The 18,592-nt window shown below is 36.1% G+C and overlaps 1 protein-coding gene across 4 annotated transcripts in view; it reads right to left on the reverse strand.

Annotated features, from left to right (window-relative positions):
- Window positions 1–267: 267 nt before the first annotated feature.
- LOC149578089 (potassium transporter 10-like) overlaps window positions 268–18,592 on the reverse strand; it is a 165,529-nt gene continuing 147,204 nt past the window's right edge. For all 4 annotated transcript variants that reach the window (XM_089827462.1, XM_089827465.1, XM_089827468.1 and 1 more), the window contains one exon: window positions 268–1,426. In XM_089827462.1, the coding sequence (XP_089683588.1) occupies window positions 363–1,426 (1,064 nt within the window). In that variant the 3' untranslated portion in view covers window positions 268–362. The remainder of the gene's footprint in view (window positions 1,427–18,592) is intronic.

Here is an 18,592-nt window from a genome sequence, read left to right on the forward strand (position 1 = left end):
CCCCGTCATAGAACAAATTCTCCGAGTTCCTTTTTATTGCCTTTGATTTAGAGTTCATCCAAATAGGGTGTAATTGAAATATGTGCACCTAGTCCTATACGTTACCAACGCACGTTGGGCGTTTTGTATAGAATGGATTTGTAACACGAATTTACAGTCATTTTCAAGATATTATAAGACCCCTACAGCCACTAATAACGCATTTCTGTAGGTTGCTATCTCAGTTAATGGGTTTAACAATGCTTCAGTTGGCTCTGGACACGATAATAACTGAATTACTCTTGATTGAAAGTATCTATGTACACAAATCATATATCTTCTGTAAAATCAATGACTTCGTTAAGTATTTGAGTAGTGTTATTTCAAACATAAAATACTTGCCCTACATTTAAAAGGCTTTCATGCGGAATATTGAGGATGACACTGTTCTCCCTGCATATTCTGCGAAGGAAGGCGTAGATGTGGTTTACAGCAGCTCTTTTTAAAAAGTTCGAGTCCCTCCTTGCCTTTACTATTGTGTTACCCACAATGTGAACTATTCCCGCATCTTTGCAACTAAGCAAGTAGTCTAAATCACTAATATAATTATTACCATTACTGCTGCTAGTCTCACTTGGAACTAAACATTGAAGTTGATGTAACTTCTTCCCCTGCATTGTGTCTGAAGATGTACCAGAAGCTATTGATGAACCGGATAACCCACCAAGCTCAGAGTCTGGAAGAACATTACTCTCTACTAAATGTGAACATCCGGGTTTCAGGGACTTCTCATCCTCTTCATCTTCATCACTTGAGTCAAAGAAGCTATCCATCAGGGATTCCTGGTGTACATACTGGATAAGGCTCTTGACGAGTAAGTTCTCAAAATCGTCTTCCTTCTTATGCAAATCTGTGTACCCATACCTTACTGCGCAGCGAAACATGTTAAGCTCCTTTGGCCCAATTCGTTTCACATAGAACCGTTCTTCTGGAGTAACTGTTGTTACAGGAAGATATTTAACACACACAAACACAACAATGGAATGAATTGCAGGCAGATGGGTGACAAAATGAGAGAAGATGGGTGGAACTCCCCGGGCAAGGTCTGTGTAAACGAAACCGATACCAGGAACCCGTACAAGCCCAAGGCTAGGACCAAGGCCAAGGATCCATGCTATTGGCACCTTACTTTGCATCTCATGCTCATACCTCTTTACAGTTCCATAGTGCCAGACATACATAACAACCAGGAAGATTCCAGCTATAACCAAGGGAGCCCAGCCACCCTGACCCACTTTGAACAGTACTGCCATGAAATAGACCATCTCTATTGATAGAAAGGTTACTGTAAAGATTATAACCAGCATTAAATTACTTCGCCAAACAATGAGCATGATAAGTAACATCAAAATTGTGGTGACCAGCATGACAGCAACAACAGCAATACCTGCATTCACAAATCAGTTAGAAAATATTGCAAGAGCCAAGCCATTATTTTATCCAGGCACACTCAAAAAATGTAGATTTGGAAATGTGTAATCTTTCAACAGACATTGACTACCTAGTGTTACAGCAGTTGAACTCTTTCCTGACTGTTTCATAACATCTTAGGCTTCCAATCCAAAACAGAAATATAACTGTGAGATGTGCAGAATTCCTTAAGTGATTATATTACTGTGACATGAATTATTAGGAAAAAGCTAATTTTACACAAGGTTCATGCAGTGTGTACATATTCCTACCAATGGGAACAAATTTCAAATATCTGATCTAGGATAATTATTGTTGATATGGAATCAAGAATAATCATTATGAAATTTCACTAGACATTTTTTTTCATGTTGATAAATAAAACTTAAATAACATTCAGGGCCATATGCTTGAACATCTTCATGAAGTATTGCAATGGTTAGGGAAGCGTAACTTGTACAAAATCTCTCAATATGCTGCACCTTTTTTGAAAAGAAGTTCTGCATTATGGCATATAAAATTTGAAACTGGAACTTCAATTGAGCATTACAAAACAAATGCTCTCATTGAGTAGGCGAATACTAATAATATCTTTGAAGTCAGGAGTTCTATGGAGCTGACCAGGTATTATCACCAAACATTGAAGGGTTTTAAGAATAGCTAGTCCCAATGCCTCCTTGTAGAAGGAATGCTTCCATTAGTAATCACACTCATGCAAAAAGGCCATGTGGTAGCATTTGAGAGTAGAAAACAGAATTACACACTGCAAAAGTGTAGGCATTTCCTATTAGGAATGCGTTTCAACTTGAAAACAACCCATTTAAGGGTGAAATGCATTTTTACACAATTCATTTAAATGCAAGAATATGCAGATGGCTTGACTTTTTTAGTGAAAGTAACTTTCACTATATTCCACGTTAAAGAGGCAAGAAAATCATGTTACTGATGTCCACAAGTAGTCAAAAGCATATTGCAGTCGCATCTACTTCGCAAATTACATTAAACAAAAGTATTATTTTACAAATGAAGAGAGAATTACATGCAGGCTCAAATTCACATAAACAGCTAGAATATAAAGCAGATTCAAATGGATTACAATATTATAATAACAGAACTTAAGTTTTAAATTTTAAAAACCTTGCAGGAAATAATTTTGCAGGAAGAGCATATACTCCTTATGCCAGGCATCCAGGGATACGGAAAATGATTGCTGATCTTAAAACTATCTATTTCTAGTATATAAATTTAGCAGAATTTGTATCTAGGTGCCTTGAATTTCAAAGGTTAAAGGTGGAACACTGCACCATATTAGATTTATTTTTTCATTCCATACCTGAATATAGGCATGGAATTTGCACAAAGTCCACCCAATTTGAGAAACTGCCCTTTTACACTATCAGTTGCAATGGACAAACTCACCAAAGTTGCATACCATAAGGCTTACACCATGAAATCTCATCGACAATGCTCCTACCTTGGGAAGACAAGACTTTCAGATCGCATAGGGTTCATACAGTGGGACGACACCTCAATTTTGGACAACTTCCCAATTTTCTTTGGGATCCAAGCTATTTTCACAGGGTTGCACTATTGGTTGCAATGGACAAACTCACCAAAGTTGCCCACCTTATACCAAGAAACCTCATAAACAATGCTCCTACCTTGGGAAAACGAGACTTTCAGATTCCATCGGCTTCATAAAGTGTGACAAGACCTCATTTTTCGACAACTCTCCAATTTTCTTTGGGATCCAAGCTAAATTTCAGTTATCTTACCATCTTAAAATGGATGGATAGACTAAACATACAAATATTAAGTTGCCATGTTATTCCCTGCAGACCTAGATTTGGGTCCTGGTTCAGCCCAGGTATAGGTCTGGTCCTGGTACATCCCTGGGTTTGCCCAAGGTACTGCCCAGGGTATCCACCTAGGGTATTTGTCCAGGTGCCTGCATTCTCTGTAGGATCCTTTTTAAGATAAGGTATTATGTTCCAAGTCTCCAATGAAACTTTGAACATCCTTACCATCAATATTATGCATGTTCATTTTAATAGCCCGTCTGCAATGAAGATTTAATAAATATATAGTAATTGAATCTATTCAATTTAATGTATTATTATTATTAAACAATTAGTCAAATAATAAATTATCTATAAATAATTATCAATTAACAAATATAAAAAGTATTAATTAACAAAGTCAATCTCATTGATTAGCTAACGATCATTTTTGCTCTTATCATTAATAAACTAATTATTCGTCCCTATTCTTATCATTCTTATTAAATTTTAATTAATAAAGTTAATTGATTAAGCAAACAATAAATGAATAACATTCATGGCTGTAACTTTTAACAACAACGAAGTGCAATGAACACAAATGAGATGGATCTGGACGGGGAGAGAAGTGGAGACGGATTTTCAAATTCTGATAAGGAAGATGCAGATGAGGAGGACAATCTGGGAGGCCACGGCAAAGATCTTTTTGTGCTTGAGATTGCTTTGGGTGGCTCTGTTCTCCTGGCTAAGCTTGTCTGGCATTATCCTGTTCAAAAGCCCTATATGGTGCCCTGTTCTTTTTTGGGGTCTTTGTATTTTACAAACATTTGGTCTCCTATTATTGGTGTTATCCCTTGCCTTTCGGTTCCTTCTTCATTCTGGCTGCATGCTTGTTTTGGAAGTGGGTTGTTTTGGACCCAGAGGGGGATCCTTAGCAGTGACGGTAGTTTGAGTTCATTAAGATTGGGCTTGAAGACCCAGACTGTTTACAGAGCTCTGAATGGCTCTTGGTTGCTATGGGGTAACTTCTTTGGTCACCCTCCACATTGACGCCAAGTTCCGTTGGGAGGTGTTATGGAGAATGCTCAGCTCACGGCTGTTCTGCCAACAACAGCCTCTGTTCTTTGGGGAAGATTGTTTTTTTCTTTCCTCCATTGTAAGTGCAGTGAGAAGAGTGCACTTTCGGCTGGATTTGTGAATGGTTGCTGACAGTCTTCAGGGGACCACATTTGTGTTCCCTCTATTAATGAAGGTTGGATCTGCTACCCATGGCTGCCCTAGTTGGATATACTGTTGGTAGTCCGTTGTGGATGTTCCTTTAGCTGATAGAGCTATGTGAGGGTGCCCTGCTTGTCATGTTCTTTGCAGAGGTTGTTCATTGCTCTTGAAGGTGTTGTTTCACACTTGGGGCTCTGGAGGGGAAGCAAATGATGGCTCAGTATAGTTACTTTGGTGACTTTGTTGCCAAGTCTATTTTTGGCTTATTGCACATTATGAGTTTGGTTGTTTTGATACAGGGAAGGTGCGGTGACAGTGGACATAATACGGCTCTTTGTGGGGCCTGTGGGTTCTATTGCCTATGTTCTTGTTGTTCATGCTACTTTTGGGTATGTCCTGGCTAGCAGTTGGAGCTTTCTTTTGCTTGTGCAGATATTGTGTGTGGGTGTTCTTCTTCCAAAGGAATGGTGGAAGCCCTGTCTTTTCAAGGGTTTTATTTGTTTTTGGATCTCCTTTGTGGAGTTTGGAGTTGTTGCAGGCTATGACCTGCCTGAAGGGAAAAGGGGTGTTATGTAATGTCCCTGGGAAGAATTAAGACTACGAGTCCACCGGTTATCACTGAATCTTCTTGTGAAATTCTCAAATTTGAAGGAAAATTATCAAGGAACTTTTAGCAGGAAATGATGTTAAAATGTGCTTGCACAGAACACAGTTAGAATGTTGATCCCATATCAGTCACTTTTCATAAAATAGGTACATGAAGCTCTTAATAGAGGAAAGATTTAATAAACACAGTAATAAATGAGCAAGTTCTAGTAAAACAAACCAATCTTTCGGACTCTACACATCTACCCTGACTTCCAACTGTAAATGCTACTTCCAGCACACACACAGAACAGTCTTTCCACTAAAATGGCTGAACATAAAGATATCATGAGCTTTCAAAAAAGATTGGAAATAAAAACCTGACTTCAACTTGTGCTGGCCAATGATGATCAGAACGCAATTTCCAAGTTGTAGACGGTTCGAACCCCAACAAACTATCCCGTGTTGGTCACACCTCCTATAGTCTCTGGATGAGTTTTCAGCTTCCTCACTGAACTGTCATTACGGTTCTCCCGCTAGCATGTTTGGGGTGGTGCCTTCATACCCTAACTTATCCACCCCCCATGGCACTTTCCTTCAGCATGATGATGAGACGGAGCTTGTAAATGATGATTGACAGACACTTTTCTCAACTTCGAGCCGAACTGGGTAGCAAGTTATGTTCAATCAATAAGCTTTGTGTACGTCTATCCTCAACGTCTCTACTGGATGGTCTATCCCTAGTATCTCTCTGCAATGACGGCATTCTCTGTTGTGATACAAGTTCAATCTTTTTTTCTATCTGTATACCTGACTATACCTTCTTTTCACATATAAGCTTTGTTGGTCATTGAGATTCTTCAGCATTACTACTAGCTTGACATGCATGCCAGTGAAATGGGCATTACTGCTAGATGAGGGCAGCAACAATAGTTGGACGGTCAATGCAAGACTTACAAAGAGTCAGGTTCCATTAAGACCATAGGCCCATCCAACAGCCATGTTAGTGCCAACCAAGACAAAACAAGGTCCCGTCTTTACACAAGTTGTCCGCCAAAAAAGAAAGATTAATACTGCTATCCGGGCCCCCCTTCACGACATTCCTAATTTTCCCACTAATAGCATATCAGAATGCAAGAATAGGCTAATGCTCAACAACAATTGGGAAGGGGACATGACATGTTAGCCCTTCGACTTTTGGAGAGCTAGAACTAAGTTTGGTGAGCTGGTTGCTTAGAGACTTTATGGATTTGTTATTCCTTTTTGTAGTCATCTTTGTTTAAAAAGGATTAATCCCAAGTTTTGGAGCTTTGCAAGGGATGGAATTCTTCTTTATATTCCTGCTCTATTTGGGGAGTAGGGTAATGTGGACTCATGGTTTCAGCTCCAGATTACTTTGTTTGGTGAAGACGGAACCGACTCCATAGCTTACTAGCTTGGGCACTTTCCTGAATCCTTTGGTTATGAGAAGAGTGTTTTCACCCGGGAGGACAGCTTGGGTCTTACTGTCTGCTGCTTCTTTCATTGCTTTCTATGGAGGTGGAGTAGTCTCCTATTCAGATGAAGATTATGTTTGTGAATTTGGAGGTGGAGGAGACCCCTTTTGAGGTGGAGAATATATGGGCTACCTCTTGTTTGTGTTGTTGGAAGGAAGTGTAACAACTTCAGCCTTTTTATTTTGAGCTTTCTCCTCCCTGCTCCTATTGAGGTGGACCCTTTTTCTATTGAGGTGGAAAGAGAGATCGTAGCGGGTTGGAGGATCTTTGGCAGTGTTGGCCAGGGCTGGTGGTTTAGTCATTTTTGGACTTTTTTCTTTACAGAGTAAGATGGACAAGTTATTTGTTGTCTGAGTTTGTTTCTTCGATTTTATGGTGATGAAAGTATCCCTCTATTTCAGCTTCTTTTCTTCCTGTGATCGGGTGATTGTTGGCTGTTTTAAAGGGCTCACTCTATTCCTTTGTCTTTGTTTTTGGTTAATGTTTGCAGTTTTTGTAGGGGCTTGTCCCAAGATGAACTTTGATAGCATTGACCATGGTTGCTGGTTTAGTCGCATCCGGACCTTCATTTTTGACAGAGGTAGATCCAGGGTGTTATTTTATCTCGTCTTTCTTCACTAGTTGTTGTTGATGCGTTGTTAATGGTGTCTAGTGAGTCCTCTGATTGCACCATGGACCAACACCCTCTTGCTGCTGTTTTTTATTTAAAATATTCATGGTTGTCATCAACTATAATACCCATGTTCTAAAATGCACAGGAAGAGTTAGCATCTGTTAGACCTGACAATAATACAATACCATTGTCCATACTGCCAATAATACAAAACCATCCATTCAAGGCTTATCCACATTGGCAATGTCTGGATGGAGGGGATACATGATTATGAATGCATGCCATCACCTCCCATAGAAAGGGCACAACTCTTGTTGCAAAGACATAAATATTAGTAATCGAGGAAAGATATAGGGGACATTGCAAGTTACAGAACAGAAAATATCAATTCAGAAAACTACTGAATATATATATCCTCTTATCAGCATATAAGGCAGAGCACAGGTCACTGTGATTATCAATATAATACCATATCAGAATAGAAAAGGAATCTCAGAATGGGAAAATTTATTTGATATCCTACACAAGGATTTATACAGGATATATAGAAAAGGAGAATGTAAAGTATGTAATCATTATATATTTAGGAGTTACTGATTGAGTGGGAATATCAGTAAATGGAATCATGAACTATGAAATTTGCAAACAGATTTAGATCATATGTAATGATGGCGAGCAAAATGAATCAGAGGTTTAGAGAGTATTTATACATCTATATATATTGTATAAGGGAAAAAGTAAAGAAGTGTTTAGGGTACGAGCACTAATATATCTACCAGCAATACTAACAACAAATATAAATATTTTTATGTGTGTGTGTAATAATAATCAATAGCTGCATTCATTAGTGTGTGTGTGTGTGTGTGTGTGTGTGTGTGCGTGCTATTACTATTTGACTAAGACAGGAAGACTGAAGTGTTTCTTAGAAGGGTTTGTATAATTCTAAGTAATGGATCTTTTTCCCAAGACAGGGCAGGGGTTAGCATTTTGTAAATCCTCGTGATACGGACTTGGATCTGTAAACTTTGATGGAATCCATTGATAGTGGTATCTATGCAACTTGGTTAACACCTACTCCTTTCATTTTGAGCTGGAATAGTAATAAGGTTGGACATGAGCATTAAAGATAACTTAAATCTAATTAGATAAATAATTGACCCTATCATGGACATTACAATCTGAACTCTAATCAACAAATTTAAGATAAATAAAGTACAAGTCCCAATTGGAGACATTATAAGTGGTATTAGAGCCATCTTGCAGAATAAAAATGGGAAATACATGTAACTATTCTAATAAAAATGAATCCTACATACAAATAATATCATAAGATTAGAATTATACTATATAGTTATATATCATATGAATATATATTTATAATGTTGTATTACAAGCGATATTGATGGTCTTGGCGTAGCCTAAAGACTTGATAGTTGTTGTTGTGTAGGGAAAGGCAAAGTAAATCCTCACAAGATTGGTGAATTCCAAGATGCGTAAGGACATGTATTTACAATGCCTTGAGGGAAATACCGAGATAGGTACGAACATGCAGTCCCACTGCCTTGAGGAAGTCGAATTGTAGATTGGTGTCAAGCACTCTATGACAAGTAAATTCATGCTCTCCTTAGGATTTAGTTAGGAGATATGTAAGGAATCAGGGCTCAAAAATGTTGAATGTATCATGAAATAATTCCTTAGAGTTGAATCAATTTGGTGGCATAAAATGGGCATATGTTGCCTATACGTTATGCATTCTTGTGGATTCATGCATTTATGTGTGTACTTTGTGTATGCTTCCTATTTTCATGCATTGTGTGTACTTTGAGTCTTAAAGTGTATACTTTGTGTGATTATGAATTAAAGTGTATACTTTGTGTCTTCATGCATTAAAGTGTAAACTTCTTGTCTTCATATATTCATGCATATATTTCATATTTTTTGTATGTATGTGGCTCTATTGTGGATTGATCTAGAATGTTAAGAACAAGCAAAGAAAGATGAAATTGAAATATGCTATTATATAAACATGGTTTTGACAAACTAATGGACACCATTACGAGATAGTCTATAAGATTATTTTTCTAGAAGAGAGAAAATTATCTTAAATTGCTGAATTAAACAAGCAAATTTAAGAGGGATGGACCGTAATGTTTACAATGAATATCTAATAAATATATATTAATTGAATTTATTCAATTAAATCTATTATTCTTACTAAACAATTAATCAAATAATAAATTATATATAAATAATTATCGATTAACAAATATTTAAATATTAATTACCAAAGTCAATCTTATTGATAAGCTAATTATCACTTTTATTCTTATTACTATTAAGTTAATTAATAAACAAATTATTCATTTCTACTCTTCTTAATTAACAAAGTTAGCAAATTACCTAATCAATTGAGTACATGAATAACATTCATGGTTGTCGTCAATTATAACACCCCTGTTCTAAAACACAAAGGAAGAGTTAGCATCAGTTAGACCTAGCAATCATACAATACCACTGTCCATGTCGGCAATAATATAACCCCATCAATTCAAGGCTCATCCACACTGGCAAAGTCTAGATGGAGGGGATATATGATTATGAATGGATGTTGTCACCTCACATAGAAAGGGTACCAGCCTTGTTGCAAAGACATAAATATTAGTAATTGGGGGAAGATATAAGAGACATTGTGAGTTACAAAATAGAAAATATCGATTCAGAAATCTACTAAATTTATATATCCCTTATCAGCATGTAAGGCAGAGCACGGGTCACTGTGATTATCAATACATAATACCACATCAGAATAGGAAAGGAATGGAAAAATGGAAAAATATATTTGATATCCTACACAAGGATTTATATAGGATATACAGAAAAGGAGAATATAAAATCTGAAATCAATATATATTTATGAATTATTGATCGAATATGAATATCAATAAATGGAATCATGAATTATGAAATTTACAAACAGATTTAAATCAAATATAATGATGACAAGCATGTAGGAATCAGATGTTGCTTACAAAGTATTTATATATCTATATATATTCTATAAGGGAAATAGTTAATAAGTTTTTAAGCTACAGAGCATTTATATATATCTTCTGCTTCGTTTGAGGAAAGATTGCCTATACGGTTGCAATCTCAGGTATACCAAATCATCAACTTCAAATTGTCTTTCCACCCTATGCTGGTCTGCGTATTGTTTTTTATGATTCTGAGCTTATTAGATACTCTCCTTCAATGATTTCATAATATCTTTACTCTGGTAAACAAATTTATATCTTTTCGTACTCTATTATCAGTCAAATGTACGTCCATAAAACTGGGTGGTTCATATCCATAGAGAACCATGAATGGAGACATCCTGATGGACATATGGTATGTTAAGTAATAACAATACTCACTCAAGGGCATCCATTTCATCCATGTTTTCTGTTGTCATGACATGTAGTTCCTCAAATAGCCTTCCAACCATTTGTTAACAATTTCAATTTGGCCATTCATTTGTGGATGGTGGTTGGTGCCGAGAGGGAGTTCAGCTCCACATAATTTGAAAAATTCTTGCCAAAACAATCTCATAAATTTCATGTCCTTGTCACTTACTATGTTTTGTGGAAACCCATCTAGTCTAAAGATCTCTTTGAAAAACATATCTGCAATTTGTACCACTGTAAATATGGAGGAAATTACAAAAATATGAGCAAATTTGGTCAACCTGTCTACCATATCACAGATACAACTCTTCCCTTGAACAACAGGTAGCCCTGTTATTAAATCCATAGAAAAACTTTCCCAATTTTGGCTGGGAATGAGTAGAGGCTGTAACAAACCAGCAGGGTATGTGTTTTCATTTTTATCTTGCTGGCACACTGGACTTTCTTGTACAAATGTTTATAACTCAAATTTTAATCCCTTCCAATTGAACCTCTTTAATCTGCTTATATGTCTTGTAAAAACCAGGATAACCAGCCATAGGCGCATTATGAAAAGATTTTAAAATCTCCAATTTGAACTTTGAGATAGGTATTATGAAAATTCTACTTTTATAGAGTATGGGTTTGTTTTGCACCACACACCTGTCATCACATGTAGTACCTTCCAAAACAGGTCCAAGCATATTTTGCATAATCAACAATTCTGTCATCCTTCCAATCAGTTGTTATCCCTACAATTGAGCATAGCATCAGCCACTACATTTCTTTTCTCTGACATAAACCGAATCGTAGGCTTGCAATTTACTCACCCATTTTTGTTACCTTTCACTCAAATCTTGCTGATTCAAAAGATATTTGAGACTATTGTAATTAGTCTTAGTTGTGAACTTACCCCCAACAAGATATTGCCTAAACTTGGCAAGAGCATGCATTATTGCTAACATTTCTTTGTCATAAACTAGATGGCTCCTTTTAGCTCTTCTCAATTTCCTACTTTCATATGCAATAGGATGTATACTTTGTGTTAGGACAACACCTATCCCTTCACCTAATGCATTATATTACAACTCAAAATGTTTAGTGAAACCAGGTAAGGCCAATACAAGGCATGAGCTCACTAAGTTTTCGAACTGATCAAAACATTTATGTGCTTTTTCAGACCATGCAAAAGGTCCCATTTTGGGTAGAACAGTCAATGGGGCACAACATGTGAAAATACTAACAAATCTTCTATAAAATCCACAGAATCCAAAAAACTGTTTCAGCTGCAACAAATTTGTTGGAGGCCAATCCATGATTGCCTTAATTTTATCAAGGTCAGCACTAACTCCTTTCGAGCTCATAATATGGCGAAGATACAACAGTTCGTTAAACCGAATTCACATTTTGTAATGTCCCTTTCTAGAATGGGATTGAATGATAATAAAAATTAAAATATAATATTAAATAATTAAATAATAAAAATTGCATGGTTACATTGGTTAAATAATAAATAATAATACATTATAATATACAATTGTCTAAATTAGTGCCCTAGAGTTGCCTATTGTAGTTGTTCCATAGTAGGGCACTCCGTTGAGATTATGGGTTCACCTCACCTTCCAAATAATAATAAGAATAATTGAATATAATATTGTTATAAACTAAGGAATTTGTATGATTCCTACGAATTGATATTGTTATTGTTAATTGTCATGATCAATACAATATAATATTAATCTATAATATAAGCTTAATATTAATGAATAATATTAATAATCATAATCTATAATCATCAATATTAGTAATATTGGTCTATGATACAAATCATAATCTATATATCCATTATACAATAAACAACTTATTTGAATTAAGCCTCCACAACAAGGGCATACCATCACTGAGCCTATGAGGTGAATGTTGTCTTAGGCACAATCGATGAAAGGTATGTTCATGCTAGCACCCACTATGGACACGGAGGAAGACACAACTTATACACTGGGAGACACGACCCATATGATGGTCGCTATACAAAAGGGTATGAATTTGAGCAAGTGAGATATAGGGGAGATTAGAAAAGGGGAAATCACAGAATAAGAAAGGAACACAACCTTAGGAGAGACATCAAGGAATAAAATTTCACTTCTCTTCACCATTTTGGATATGAACAGCAATAGCAGTCGGTCATTTCAGCGAACAAGAATTGCAAATAGATTATTGAAGGTGTAAAAGCATAATATCAAATAGGAGTTTAAAAAACAGCATAGAAGATTTGTTTTACATATTTAATTCAGATTTCAAGTGCTCAAGGAGCGTGGAGCAGTCGAGTAAGGTGATATTGATCCACCCATTAACAAGGGTAAGGATGCATAAGTAAAGAATTGGTTGAACCAACAATGACACCTAGAATCATAGGGATATAAGAGAATAATATAGGCAAAGTGATCAGGTAAAACTACCAAATCCATGTGCATGGTCATAAGGAACTATTCAAATCAATATTCTATCAAGCCAAATATATTATCAACAATGACTAGACAGTAGAGAGTAATGGATAACGGATAAAAGATATCAAGTAGGAAACAAGTGGAACGACTAGTGATGAGTGATATTGAAGCATCACTTGGTATATTTATACAGGTATCTCTCAGATCAAGATAGATAGCATTGCACTGGCACTATGGTTATATCAGAAAACAACAATATTATCATACTTATCATTGTTACATCCCAATTTCTTGGCTCAATTTAAAGTTGTTCATATAGTCGCTGAGATTTCCTAAGTCGTCAGTTGACAAATAAAATTAGTTACAATCATGTGAAAGGGTGAGATGGCTAATCGTTATAATTTCATATGAAGTTGGCATGCTAATTAGCCATTATGATGGTTTATGAATAATGACTGGTTATGGGAAATTCTCATTATATTCAGGAATGTGATATAATTGTGGAGAATTCCCTTGTAGGAGCACGTCGAAGCGGAGAAGCATTACTAGAAAAGAATTGGGCACGGGGGGCACCACCATCACTGAGCAAATAGGTATGAGCCTTGAACCAACATGGCTTAGGGTAAACGACTAGGCAAGCAAGAGTATTCATTGGACGACCATGAGCTAACTTGTTAAATTACATATCATTTAATAGGAAAAGAGATTGTTAAGCATGAATTGAAAATTAAGCAAGTTTGTACCTTTATAATTGTGTTGTTGCTTGGAGGCTCCTAGTGTATAAGCATGTCTTATCATATCGACATTATCATACGTAAATATCTATACATGTACACGCATACTTGTTATTTGGTGTATACATAAGAAATATATGGCTAGGGTTTATGCATGTACACAGATATACATATGTAGGTATCTATAGATACTATGATACTATATACTAAGACAATATTATTATTTCTTTAACCTTGGCAGTGGCCTAATATTATTTCATACTTGGCCACCTTTCATATTCTATTTTATTTTCCATTAGGCCTTGTATTTTAAGATGGCCATTTAAATATTTGTGCTGATGACTTCTTGTTGGTATTGTAACTCCTCCACTGCCACCTTCTTGTTCTTTCTTCTAACCAAGCATAAATTTGCTTATATGCATTGAGACTCCTGTCGCCGTGGATATAGATATACCTCAACTTGCTCCCTATTGCAGATCAATTAAATTGATCCTTTCTTTTGTTATGTGTGAAACCCGATCACAATCCTGTGCTAGCGACCTTTATTTCTCTTTGAATGGAGTTGTATTCTTCTCTCACATTGGAGAGTATCAAGGCATATTCATCTCATACTATGTTTGGACCATTGCCCAAGCACCTATCTCTAAGCCAAGCTTGATCCACGATACTGGTTCAACTCCTGACGACTTCTTTTATGGCTTCCATGGTATAATCATTTATATGTTTGTTCATGATTTTATCGGGCTTCAATCTCTATCATTTCTCCATATATTTTTCATCGATCATGTGCTTAGATTGTTGTATATACGACCATTTGTGGACATGTATGGCTGACTTGAATGCTTTTCGCTTCTGTTGGTGGTTATATTACATACAACAATCATATGCGTTTAGATTGGTATTGATACCTTGAGTTACGTATCCTTGTGGTCTGTAGCAGCTTTATTCCTATGCAGATGCTTTCCATGTTGGTAGCCAATAGCTTCTTACTATTTGTCACGGATGTGTATAATGTGCTTTTCATCTTCAAAATAGTGGCATTTAATTTCTACCTCTATAAATAATCTATTTGTTGTGTATGATATTCATGATCCCTCTTCAAATGTTTAATATTGGAAAGGATTATAATCTTTCACCTATAATGTCATAGAGCAGTTTTGAGTATTAACGAGATATCAGTACTTTATAAATAATAATCAAATTCCATTTATGGAATCACCCAGAAATTCATCCATGAGGATCAGCATGGTCAAGATGAAGGGCAAGAATGAAAATACTCCTGCATGATAAAGTAAACATAAATTAGTAACAAATAATCACATCTAAATAATTGAGCCAGCTCGTGATAATCCATTGTTTAGATCTTGTCATCTAGTCGAGTTGTGGGTTAATACTCTACTATCAAAATGCTCAATGAATGGACAAGGTGATCTATGTCTATTTCCGAGTAGGGAGGGCCTTCTCGATCGAGATTGTGTGGGGATATTCAAGGGTCTGCAATTGGGAGGTAAAGCCCCTAACAATGCTTCTCTTCTCCACATGATGTTAGGACATGCACCAAACAAATATAAGTTATGCATTCAAACATTTGTTGGTAACAGGTATTTTACTTTTATGATGTTTTTACAAGTAGACGTTATGATGGATTGATTTATATCATTGATTCAGTTAGTTCCTTTAATGAAAACAACTTTTCTCGTAAATGTAATTGGGAACCAGTTGGATCGGTTGATCTTCCAACTGAACATGGAATATATCTATATGCAAGAGATAGGTTTATCTGATAAATTGTTATTTCAGTCTTTCATTTATGTGAATAGTGAATATGAGCGTACTTATTGGCCATTTTTGCCCTACATTCAGCCCATCATTGATAACTGATTTGAGAGATCTTCAATGGACTGGATTCTCTGATGTGGGTTAACATGCTTTTCGGTCAGGTTAACATCTCGCGTTAACGCAGTTTCTTCATAAGCCAAGTTGACTCGGTTCCTTTATGTGCCGAGCTAGTTTAGCTTGTTCATGTACCGAGTTGGCTCATTTCTTTCATGTGTCGAGTTACAGGTTAATCCACATTTTCGTGCAGGGTTAACATTCTGCGTGAACCATTTTCGCTATTTCGGGGAGTGAATTTTTCTTGATTCTGTGAAATCGTGAAATCGCATGTTGTCTCCTCCACCATACATTTGGGAATGTACCAACCAATAGATTCATGCCACATGGTAGATCCTTCTTGTGCTGGAATACTCTTGATTGTCAGATCTGTATACATATTTAGATATTTTGAAGTGTATTACAACTATCCGTTGGAGAATTAAGGGATCTTGATCTATGGTTTGGTTTTAATCACTTGCTGAGGGCATTTCTTGCAACATCTGAGCCGTCTATTTCAGAATGAATACCTACATTGACAACTCATCTTATTGGGGGCAAATCAGATTTATTCCACACGAGTCAACTCTATAATCTTCGCGGCGGGTTAACTTGCATGTTATCCCATCCCGCGTTTTTTGACAGCTGTGCGGATTTATTTGTTACAGCCATGGCATGTTACAAGGATCATTTCTTCAATACAAACCGACATTTTGGGCCTTGTTCCGTGGTGTTAATACATCTCCATGCCTCTATTATATGTAATGATCAAATCTTTTAGATTTAATCTCTTACGGATGGATGCGTTGATTTTGGTTTCTTCCTATCACTTCACTCAAGCAGATTATATTTTTAGAAAAGATTTAGCTCTGATATTCATTTATTGCTATTCTCTGCAACTTGACTCCATCTTGTGGGGTTTGAACTTCAAGTTAGATCTTAGTTATGCCCAAACTCTATAAAGGCAAGTTGTAAATACTTTTTCTGGGTTCTTCTCTATTCTGGTAATATTTACTTGCAGTAGCCTTGTGCTCTATAATTGTATTTCTTGTCTTCCATTAATGAAATAGCTGGTTGCTTACCCTCTCTTACCATTCATTACTCTGTGCAAGTATCTTGCCTCCTTTGAATGTTTCTTTTCAGCTTCCTTAGATTTATATGTTGTATTTGGTTTGTTGATGGTTGTTGTATTGTGAAATTGTATTTTTCCCTTCCGCATTTGATCAACCTCAAACCCTCCTGTGGTTTCTTAGAAGGTAGAATAGAGTTGACAATTGAGTATTTGGCTTTTCATTGATGTGTCGAGCATATAGGAGTAGGGTCATAACCGTTATAATCAGGTGCATCACCCCTTTCCCTTTCAGCAATTTACTTTCTTGCATCTCCTTCTCCCTTTTCCTTCAAAGTAGTAGTTAGGTGGATCTTGATAGTAAGGAAGCCGACCTTCTCCGTAGATTCGACCTCAAAGTGCAAGTCCCACACTTGGAAGTTGTTTCCATGTTATGCGAAGTTGCCTTTAGGTCACACTTCAGACAAGGGTGCAAAGTTTGGTGATAACAGTACCTTCTAACTGTATGTTATTGCCATAGTTAGCAAATGAAAGAGGAATGATACAATGGTATTTGATGCCCTAGATGATACAATGGCGTTTGATGCCCTAATTGATATAGTGGTAATTGATGCCCTAAATGGTATAGTGGTGTTGATGCCCTAAATGATATAGTGGTATTTGACAATATTTGTCATTTTGATAAAGTGGCATAGCTATTTGTTTCCAAGTGGTATGTATGGACTAACCTAAGTTTTACAAAAGCATCCCTGGACGGATTTCGGTTTTGAATTCTACAAAATGTAAATTTTAAATTCCTTGTTAAATCCATTGATAGTGTCTTCAATTGTTAGTTATGAAATTTCCGTTAATAGATTGTAACTATTAATTTCATTCACATGAACATTACAATATAATTGTCTTCTTATGAATATGAATTAATAACTGAATTTCTTTGATATGCTAGTTTTTAGTTAAGACCTAAAAAAAGTGGTGGCTACAATCAATCCCATTCATATTGTCTAAAGAATCATACTGTTGGGTGGATATTTTGCAACCGACAATATTGAGTAAAAATTCAATCGCAAAATAGGATGACTAGCCACAACATGTGAGACAGAGTCTCTCCTACGTTAAAGGGAAGGCTCTCCCTTCTCACCGTTCCTTGGATCAACTCAAGGTAAGCAAGAAGTCGAGAGATTTTTATAAAATGGGTGCTACCAATATCCTTTTTTCTTATCTTTCAAGAAAGAATCCACTTACTTGTGGAGTGAATAATGGACAAGTTGAATCTCTAACTACACTTCTATCAAGAGCTGGAAACAATGATACCGATAAACCTTCACTAACTCAAAGGCTAGCTAAAAATGTACCGGTTTGGCTCTAAGACTGGTCATGCTTCTATATGGAAAAGATTTACAATTAGGGCACAAAGACTCCTAAAAGTAAGAATAACTTAACTATTTGGCGAATTAAGAAAGAAGTATAAACTATAGACAAATCTTCTAGCTATATATTTCCACAACTACTCCTAATCAAAACTTCGGCTCCAATTGCTTCTTAAATCACTATGCTTTTTTATTGTACACACAATAATAACACGAATCAAGACAATAGGCACAAATTATAGTCAATGTTTCTAATTTGCTCTATCACAATTGCTTCCAGTCAAAACTTCGAATCCAATTGCTTCGTTTATTGACTTTTCTCCCAACTTTGTACTACATAATCAAAGTTATGCTTGCACAAATGTGGCAAAGATTTCTTGCATACAACAAAAGATGATTTTTACAATGAGGGGGCACTCATTTATATAGGCACATGAGTTGAGGAAAAGATGGAGAAAAAAGTGGTAGCAACTCAACAAACTTTGACTTAGTCTAACTAAAAGAGAAAATATAGGGTTATATGCAACTCACATTACATCTTT

Source organism: Cupressus sempervirens, chromosome 1, assembly GCF_028749045.1.
Source record: "Cupressus sempervirens isolate cs-2001-9-10 chromosome 1, ASM2874904v1, whole genome shotgun sequence".
Classification (NCBI taxonomy): Eukaryota; Viridiplantae; Streptophyta; class Pinopsida; order Cupressales; family Cupressaceae; genus Cupressus; species Cupressus sempervirens.